Source organism: Humulus lupulus, chromosome 7 (genome assembly GCF_963169125.1).
Source record: "Humulus lupulus chromosome 7, drHumLupu1.1, whole genome shotgun sequence".
Lineage (NCBI taxonomy): Eukaryota > Viridiplantae > Streptophyta > Magnoliopsida > Rosales > Cannabaceae > Humulus > Humulus lupulus.
This window is the reverse complement of record NC_084799.1, coordinates 129,147,521-129,157,848: the sequence shown is the minus strand read 5'-3', so window position 1 is coordinate 129,157,848 and position 10,328 is coordinate 129,147,521. Positions and strand designations below refer to the sequence as shown.

The window sequence follows — 10,328 nt, the reverse complement described above, 5'->3', positions numbered from 1 at the left end:
GCGAAATTATTTGGGGAGAAATTGGGTATAGAGCGGGATTAGAAAGTGAAAATGACATTTTCACCCTTATGGGGTGTTGAGAGAGAAGCGGGTTGAGTGGGGGCATTTTGGTCATTTTGGATTGTTCGAATATAAGGTTAAGGCTGAGTTCATTAGCTCAAAAAACACAAAATCTCTCTCATTTTCTCTCTCACATAGCTCGTGAGTAATTTCGAAGGAAACTTGAGTTTTAGAGCTCGGATTCAAGCGAGGTTAGAATCATAGCGATTCTAGGGAAGATTAGAAGGTTTATAGCCTGGGGATTTAGCTGAAAAATGACTGTATCAGGGGTGATTTGAGCTTTTAAGTTTCTGAGTTTTGTTTTTTTTTTAAGTTTCTTAAGATTCGATTGATTTTATGATTTTGGTGAGTGTTTGATTCGATTTTGAGTTGGGTTTTGTTGCCTGTGATGTTCTGGGACTCAATTCTGGGTTTGGTACCATTTTGGGGTGAATTTTAACGGATTTTTCTCAGAGAAAACATTTGAAAAACTGGGTTCGCAGGAACACGTCGCGGCCCTGTTCTTGGGGCGCCGCAACCATCATGAACTCAGAGGTCAAGGCAGTTCTCTGAACCTCCATCGCGGTGCGACCCATATCCAGATAAAAAGAGTGTTGGGCTCTCTTACTTGACGAGAGTCGCAGTGCCTGTGAGGGCCACCATAGCTCAAATAGGAAACTTTGGCCAAGTTAATTTTTGGGTGGGTGGAACTCAAACCTAAGGGCTCGAGAAGGATTCTATTACCCAGTTTAGTAGAATTCGGGGTCCCGGAGAAAGTCTGGAAGTATTTAATTACTCGATATTGATGGATATCTCCTATTATGGTTGTGACTAGGGTACCACTAGGGCTCGGGATGGGATCATGCTCGAGGGTCGTCGTTAATTAACTCGTGCTTGGACCAGAGGTAAGAAAATGGCACCCAATACGTGATGTATGTGATTAAGGCTTGGCTTGGTTGTTAAATATAGACATAATTAGGGCTTGGGCCCTTATGAACGACCATGATTATGATTGTGCCTATGATTGCTTGATTAAGCATGTTTGAATACTCTGTATGTGGATAATTGTTAAGTGATGTATGCTTGTTTGCATTATCTGACTAAAAAGGCATGACTTATAAGTAAAGGACAGCAATAGCGTGTTGAGCATTGGTCGAAAGCATTAACTTATAAGCTAAGGGCGGCAATAGGGTGATGAGCGATGGTCGGTATGGTTAGGCCTAATATGTAGCGTGATATATGCTTGACCGACCCTATGGTCATTGGAAAATTAAAGCGCCAGGTACGATGGGCCAGCTCTAAGGCTGGTTATACAAAGGATAGGGCAGTGGGCCCCAGGTGACTCAATAGTCCCATATCCTAGGGAAATAGACCACGATATGACTTATTAATCATTTATTTAGGGCAGCAGCCTCGGGGTGACTCTATGGTCACGTAGTTAGGGCAACATGCCCAGGTGTGACACTGTAGTCACTTATCTTAATAGAAAGCAGGCATGAGTAGGGTTATTACTACTAGGCATGCTTATTATGATTCTATGATATGTTATTAACTGCTTATGAGCATGTTTAAGTTTTCTTGTTGAGCCTCGGCTCACGGGTGCTTTTTGGTGCAAGTAAGAGGAAAGGGACGCTGAACCAGCCATGAGTTGGAGGGCTTCGGTGGCGACGTGTACATATGCGGCTGCTCGACCACCACAGTCGGGGTTTCTTAAAGTAACTAGGGTCAAACCCTATTTTTTCACTTAGGTCGGCTGGTTGTAACTTTTGAACTGTAATTAGCCTTTTAAATGTTATTTTGGGAGTCCATGTAAGGAATTAAACGTTTTAATGAAATGATTAGTCCTTTGACAAAAAAATTTAACCCTAAACCGATAATCATGTTTAGTTACACATTTATGGCCAAGAGACTCTTATTAGGGAGTCTAGCATTTGAAATACACAGTATGATAGTCTTGGCTATCCAGGGCGTTACACCTATGATGACCATTAAGAATATAGTCTATAATCATCGAAACTATGGGTTTAGCTCATAAAGTTTGGATTAATTGTATTCGTGACTTTGATTGAATAGGAAGGTAGTTAGTGAAAAGTTGTAGACTTTCCATTAATTGAGATGAATCTCTATTTAAATAAGTGATTTTTTGTAACTCTCGCCTATTAGGACACATATTTCATGGCTAGTCAAATTACCTTGGAAATAGGTGATAAGTGTTTTTTTTTTTTTTTACTATTTTTCTTATCTCTAAACATTTCAATGTGTTATGCTAATTCTAAATTCATGTGTGATTACATGCTTGTCTAGCAATGCATAAATTTCTACTTATTGATAATTGTAGCTCTATGGCTTCCAACCTCATTCTCTCTCCATTCTCTAAAGAGTCACTCACTAGTGAGAACTTCATGAAGTAGAAGTCCTACATCAACATTGTGTTGATCGACGATAACACTAAGTTCATCATGACTGAGAATGAACCTAACATTCCTAGTGAAAATGCAACCAAGACTGTTCGATAAAATTACGAGCATTGGCATACTGCCAACAACAAATCCCAAGCATACATACTTGTGAGCATGTCAGACACACTTAGGAAAAAGTTGGAGAATGTCAACACTAATTTTGACATTATGGACCAACTTCAGGACATGTTCGGGCATAAATCTAATCATACCCGATTTGAATCCACCAAGAGGTATGAAAATGCTAACATGGCACCAGGGATGCATGTTCGTGATCACTTCATCAAGATGATGAACTACTTCCAAGAAGTTGAGTTGTATGGAGCCACCATTGATGAGAAGACTCAATTGGGGCTCATCCTGAATAGTCTTTCTCCTTCTTTCCTTACGTTCATCACTAACTACTTCCTAAACAATTTGGAGTATGACATGACACAACTGCTGAATGAACTTCAAATGTTTGAAGTAATCAATGGTGGACCAAGCAAAGGAACTGAAAACAAGGCTACTACTAATGCTACAAATAGATATCAAGGAGAAGCTAACCTGGCTTCAACTTCCAAGAGCAAAAATAGGAAAGAAAGGAAGTAGAAGGCGAAATCCAACAAAGTCAAAGGCAAGGTCGCAGCAGCTGAAAAACTTACTGTAGCAAAGCCAGTAGCTAAGAAGGTAAAAGGACTATGTTTCCATTGCAATGAGATTGGGCAATGGAAGTAAAACTGCCCAACCCTCAAGGCAAATAGAACTCAAGGTAATAGTTTATTTGTCTTGGATGCATGTGTTTTAGAAGATGACCCTTGTGTGTGGATTGTTGATTCTGGATCCACTATTCATGTGTAAACTTCTTTACAGCTGCTTAATAACTAGGAGGTGAGGACGGAGAGCTGAGATTAAGAGTCGGGAATGGAGAGTTAGTGGACGTAAATGCAATAAGATTAGCTCTTCTAAATTTTGGGAATAAATATTTACTTTTGGATGATGTTTTTTATTCCAAACTTTAGTAGGAATTTAATTTCCGTTTCTTTATTACATCAACAACATTTTGTTGTTACTTTCACAAGTTTTAATATATCTATTTCTTTAAATGGATGTGAATTATGAGTTGGATGTATGCAAAACATGTTATATCTTTTGCGAACAAATGAACCCTACGCACTTAATAATGACTTATTTAAGATAGCTAAACCTAGGACCGCTAAACGACAAAAGATCGATAACAACAACATGATGTACCTTTGGCATCTTCGCCTTGGTCATATTAGCTATGATAGGATTCAAAGATTAACAAAGGATAAGCTCTTGAGAGAATTCACTACGGATGACCTACTTGTTTGTGATTCTTGTCTCGAAGGCAAAATGACAAAGCATGTATTCCAACAAAAGGAGAAAGGGCCAAAGAACCTCTAGGGCTAGTTCATACTGACGTTTGTGGACTGATTAATGTTCAACCAAGGGGTGGTTATGGTCATTTCATCACTTTCATCGATGATTACTATAGATACTCATGTTTGAACCTAATGCATAAGAAAATTATGGCTCAAAACCAATTAGGTAAGATGTTAAAGACCTTGTGATCTGATAGGGGTGGAGAATATTTGGATAATCAGTTCCAAGATCATTTAATTGAACTTGTAGTGCTGTCTCAACTTACAGCCCCAGAAACTCCACAACAAAACAGTGTTGCTAAGCATCGTAATTGCACGTTAATGGAAATGGTTTGATCTATGATAAGTTATTCAACTTTATCGACTTCTTTCTAGGGACATGAAATCTAGACCGCATGTGACATTTTAAATGTTGTGCCATCTAAAGTTGTCTCCAAGACACCATTAGAATTACAGAATGGGCGTGAACCTAGTTTGTATCATTACAAAATCTAGGGGTGTCCTAATCACGTTTTGAGGAAAAAGGAAGGAAAGATATAACCACAAACTAAAGTTTTCATGTTTTTTCGCTATCCTTAAGGTAATCGGGGCGGTCTGTCTTATAGCCTAGTCGGCAAGAAAATGTTTGCTTCAACAAATGCTACTTTTCTAGAAAATGACTATATGCTAAATTTCAAATCTCGTAGCAAAATAGGATTAGAGGAAATGAGATCATATTTGACTATTCCTAGTGTTCCTTCCCCACTAATGGAAGTCCATGAAAATAGATTAGATTTAGAAACTGCTAATCCAATTCAGATAATTACAGAGCCTTATCTTAGTGGGAGGGTTTCTCAAAACCCGATACGCTATGGTATGGATGGTGAAACCAACATGCTGGTTGGGGAAATGAAGATGATCCATTGCCCTTTAAGAAGACAATGGGTGTTAGGATTGGTTAAATACAAAATTAAATAAGTCATGCATAAAAAAGTGCAAAATAATAGACTATTTCACTGAAGTCAACATGAGCGTGATGAATTTTGGTGTAGGCATTTTTAAATTATATTTTTGGCTCCAAAGTGTTTCTTTGGAGTATATAAGAATACCCAAAAAGTTTGGTGACATTTGGAGGTGTTTTAGGGCGATGTACGGGGCCAAAATTCAGTGCAACAGGTGTTGCATTACCTGTTGAGAGGCAATGCATCACATGTCTTATGACAGCCCAGACAGGCAACGCATCATGCGGGACATCCATACAGACCTATAAAGTTACGTGTTTTGGCTCCAAAACTTAGTATAAAATGTTCTAATCTCATTGGTTAACACTACAGTTCATACATTATTTAAGGGGTTCATTTGAGACTTTGGTGAACCGATCACTCTCCACTCTCTCTCTATCTCTAACTCACAATGATTAATAGTTTCTCCAAGATCTTCATCAAGAAAGCTTGACTTGTTTGAAGACCAAGGCTTGTTAATCCCAAGACTCATTCCACCATTATAGTAGCTTCAAGAAATCTTTTATGGGAGGCTAGGAATAGAGTTTTTTTTACAACAATTCAATTGTGTCAAGCCTTCATGTCCATCTCCATTGATTTATTACATTAAACCATAACTTTATGATTTTATGTAACTAGGGTTTCTTTCAAGAAAGGTCATCTCTTTCCTTTGCTCTAATTTGTGTTTTATTCTTCCATTGTGTATATCAGTATATTGTGATTGATTATCCTAACTTACAATATTCTAATTGTGTTGATAAGCCATAATCCCAACAATCAAAAAAAATATATCCTCAAACCCTAGATTTCTCTTCTAAGATTATTTATATCTAAGGTTTTTGTTTCAATACTCTAACCCAAACACCATGGAAGAAAGTTCATCTATCTCAACTCTCAAATTCATATCCCAATATCTAGTTAGGCTAGATCTTTTTTATGGCTCTAACTTTATTTGATGGCAGGATAAGATCAAGTTCCTTCTCACAACTTTGAAGGTCTACTATGTCCTAGACAATTTGAAGGTTTTGAGTGCACTAAAGGATGATGATTCTCAAGAAGTAATCAAAGAGAGGAAGAAGCGTGAGGAAGATGAGAACATATGTCGTGGTCACATCCTCAACGCTCTCTCAAATTGTATTTATGATCTATACACCAACACAACATCGGTAAAACAAATTTGGGAAGCATTTGAGAAGAAATACAAAGCTAAAGAAGAAAGTACCAAGAAATTCCTCATAACTCAATATATGGAATTCAAATTTTTTGATGAAAAACCCTTACTTCCACAAGTGCATGAATTACAAGTCATTGTGAACAAGTTATCTACTCTAAAGATAACCTTGTCGGAGTCCTTTATCATGGGTCTATAATAGCCAAGTTGCCTCCATCTTGGAGGGGCTATAGGATTAAGTTTCTCCATAAGAATGAGGAGATATCTTTGGACGAAATCCTTAAGCACCTAGGGATTAAAGATGAGTCTCGTTTTAGAGACAAGTGTATGGAAGAGTCCAATGGAGGGACATCCAAGGAAAATTACATAGAGATAACCACTCAATCAAAAGGGAAAGCTCACAGAAGCCCCAAACAAGGAAGGACAATTACCTATAATGGAAATACGGCTACCAAATGGAGTGTGGACCCACTTGAAGTACCACTTGGTCCAATAACAAGAGCAAGAGCGAAGAAATTCAAGGATGCATTGAACGGGTTGATGCCAGAGATTTAGGCTCAAGCCAATTCGTATAGGCTAATGGAATAGGGCCCACATATTCAATAAAGATGCGTCAACATGCTTCAAGTTTTAGAATAATCCAGCCAAGGAGATATGAATATTTTATGGGATTAAATTCAAATATTGTGTTGGGATTAGTTTCTATTTTTATTACACAAATAAGGCATGTGCCATTTATTTTATTTTCCTTTTTAGTGTCTGTTGACGCGGTTTTTTGCCAACAGTGTATTAAGAAATAATAAGATAGATTAGTGCTTAATAAACCGTAATGAAAAATAAATGATTTCACTCAAGAACACAGAACTTTTACGTAGTTCAATGGTTAAAATCCACCTAGTCCATGAGTCTATATTATTGTTGTTTCTCTCTCTATTTTGGCAGAGTTTCGGTATTACAAAATAATGGTCTCGTTTCGTGTCCAATATTCCCAGTATTTATAAGGGAATTCCATGGACAGGTTTGGGTAACCGCGTGAGTCAATCACGCATTCACATAATTATTACATTTAATACAAATAATTTTCATTTATATTGGGATATGATCTGATCACAAGATAAATGTACTCCTAATATCTGAGATATTAAATATGACAGCTTGGTCATAAATATATGTATAAAGGGATCCCGAGTCTCTGGGGATCCACGGATATGCAATATACTAGAACTACCATGAGTTGGGTATCCCCTCCAAGCTCGTGCTTCAGCATCTGTTTTGATATTCTGAGCTTGCGCTTCACAACCTTTGTGTCTGTAGCTCGGGTTAAACCCAGGACGCCTAACACCATGCGTGACCACATGAAACTGGAGTTATCTACGTGGATAATAAACAGATATCATTTCCTTGGTTATTTCCTCGTATATTTATTTACCAGTTGTACCCGAGCTGAGTGAATGAACTCAGGCTAAAATTAGGGTACAACATTTGGCCCCAAGCTCCTACTCGTGTATGACGTCGTCACTCTCTGACTTACACAGTAGGGGCTTTTAGACTTCCGTTACGCAAAACCACTCCTGCCCACTACTTGAGTATTGGACATGTGGTGTACCGCAATTGGCGTCTGTTCGGGTTTCGAGGACTGTAATAACTGTCTTGTCACCTTTTTGTCGTCGTTTGGTCTATTTAACCTTGGCCCTTGGATCTTGAACTAACCCAATTGGATGGCCCAAATTAATTTACACAATTTACGTATAAATAGGATGGCCATAGTTCAAACTTCACCACCTTTCATCTAAAAGATTTCCTTTTCTACACTTCCAAGCCTCTCTTCTTTCCCAAAAATCCTAAAGACCGTTCATCTTACCCAGTCACTCAGAAGCCTTGCAGAAGCTTCCCGTCGCCGAGTCTACATCTTACCGTCGAAGAACACACTGTAAGTATCTCATTCTTTGGTTTGAAGAGTTTTTTCCCTTTTTTAATGGAATTTATGTTCTTCACCACGTTCATCTGCAACATTCATTATAGTTTATGTTAGGCTACTTCTAAATGTTCTTAGAGAATAGGTCTTGACTTAGGTTTGACGGGCGAATCCAAAAATGTTTTAGAAATAAGACGTTCATAAAACTGGGAAATTCTTGGGTAAATCTGGGTAATCCTAGTGGTGCATTAATTTAAAGAATACCCATTTGGGGGTAAAGGAAATGAAGGGTTTTTAGGTTTAGAACCAGATAGATTATAGGTTACGTTTATTGGGTGGTTTTGCACTAAACTGCCTCCCAAGGAAAGTAGTGGTCCGACATTCTGACACATGGATCCCTAAATATTAGGGGTCTGTTAGGAAACCGAGGCGCGTAGCTCAGAATATCGCGTGGCATCACGTGATGGGACTGAGGCTAACCTTAGCTCGTATAACAAGAGTAAACCATTTCCCTCTTCGTACTCTTGCATCCTAGTTGTAGATCATCTTAGGTCGCCTATTAACTAGGTCGTTCTGTCGTTAAGCGATCTGATGGCTCCTTAAAAGAAGAACGCCCCAAAGAAGAATGCCTCGAGCTCGTCCTCCCTACAAAAGAACAAAGGGAAGTAAATCGCCCCAGAATCTCCCATCCCGCACTTCAGTCCGGTGGTGGAGAAGGAGATCGAGGTCGATCCCAATGCATACTTTGAGGCTGAGCGTATCATTTCCAAGATCACGACATATGGGAGGGTGAACAAAATTATGTTGAGCCACAACAAAGAGGTCAGAACTGGAACTCTCTTAGTCCGACCTGCGTTCGAAGGGGAACGGAGTGTTGGGAAACTTATACAGGATCTTTATTTATTTTTCATGTATATCTAATATTAAACAAATTAATACGATATAGCCTAAAACATGTTTCTAAAATTGAATTCAAAGAGAAACAAAGAATAGAATACTTACAATATGCGCAGCGGAATTAAAGAGTCCTTCCTTCAGTTTCTCTAACTCTTGTATCCTCTCTGTCGCAGAGTAATATCAAGAAATTGAATTGATCTTCTATTTTCTTCACAGTCTTCCAATGTATCTTTAGAATCACCTAGACTAGTGTGGGCAATTCTCAACACATGAGATAGATACAGAGAAGAAGAAGAGAAAATAATCAAAGAGGCTTAGAAAAGGACTTGTGTTTAGAGAGAATCTAAAACTATCAGAAAACTAGTGATTAAACTTATCTGTCGTCTCAGAAATCTTAACTAATGACTTCCCTCTAAGCACTCCTTTTATAGACTCAATTAGGAAATTTAATTTAATTAAAAAATCAATAAAATAATAGCCAATTTTAAGCCCTAGGTCGAAATTATCATAGGTTTTAGGCCTGTGAAATTTCCTATTTGATTATAAGCCCATTGGGCTTAAAATCAAGGCTTGTATTATTTTCTATTGATTTAATTAATTAAATAATTATTTAAATCCTTTATCAAATTAATTATTTATAATTTGAACCTTGATTTAAACTTATTTATTAATTTAGATACCAATTTATCTTAATTAATAAATCTACCATAATTTCTCTTTTTTTTCCTCAAAAATACATAACTCTGTGAAACTATCCAAAATTGACCTGGTCAACTTTGATAATTCTAATTGATGATTAAATCAATTAATTGAGACTATCTAGATGATTTTATCCAAGGTACAATGGGGACCATGGGTCTATGAAATCAAGCTCCAATAAGTTATCATAAATCTAACAAATAAATTTACTAACTTATTAATTCATCGTGACTCCACTATAGACTCGCAATTGCACTCTTGAATTCATAGAATGCTATATAACAAATATAGATACGCTATTAATTATCCATTGTTACAACCATAATTGTCACTCAATCATCTATAGACGGCCTACAATGCGATGGGACTAAAATACCGTTTTACCCCTCATTGTATTTTATCCTTAAAACAATTAGTTCCTTGTAAATGATATTTCAGTAAACTAATTTAATTACTAAAATGAGATCTCTATCATTTAGCACCTTCAACCAAACTAAAAGGAAACCATCGTTTCACTTCTTCATCAGAAGCTATAGATGTTCATATCTATGATTAACACTCCCACTCAATTATACTACTAAGTTCCCAAGATGTAAGTATGGGCTAGTCCGTAGGGTAAGCTGGTAACGAACAAGTCAAAGAACTCAAATAATACAATCAGTTAGAATACTAACCACTCAGAATTGAGATTGAATTGACCTATGGTCAACTATATGATATGACTAGAATAGATAATAACAGTATGTTTACTTATCTTATCAACTGTCAATATCGGTCCTGTCT

General features: G+C 37.3%; 1 protein-coding gene across 1 annotated transcript; it reads left to right on the top strand.

Moving 5' to 3' along the window:
- The first annotated feature begins 2,612 nt into the window (after positions 1-2,612).
- LOC133792183 (uncharacterized) lies at positions 2,613-3,089 on the top strand. The gene has a single exon (XM_062230099.1). The coding sequence runs from the start codon at positions 2,613-2,615 to the stop codon at positions 3,087-3,089; it is 477 nt and encodes a 158-aa protein (XP_062086083.1).
- The last annotated feature ends 7,239 nt before the right edge of the window (positions 3,090-10,328 follow it).

Excerpts from the sequence above, each read along its gene's own strand:
- LOC133792183 (XM_062230099.1), top strand. The coding sequence starts at position 2,613 with ATGTCAGACACACTTAGGAAAAAGTTGGAGAATGTCAACACTAATTTT.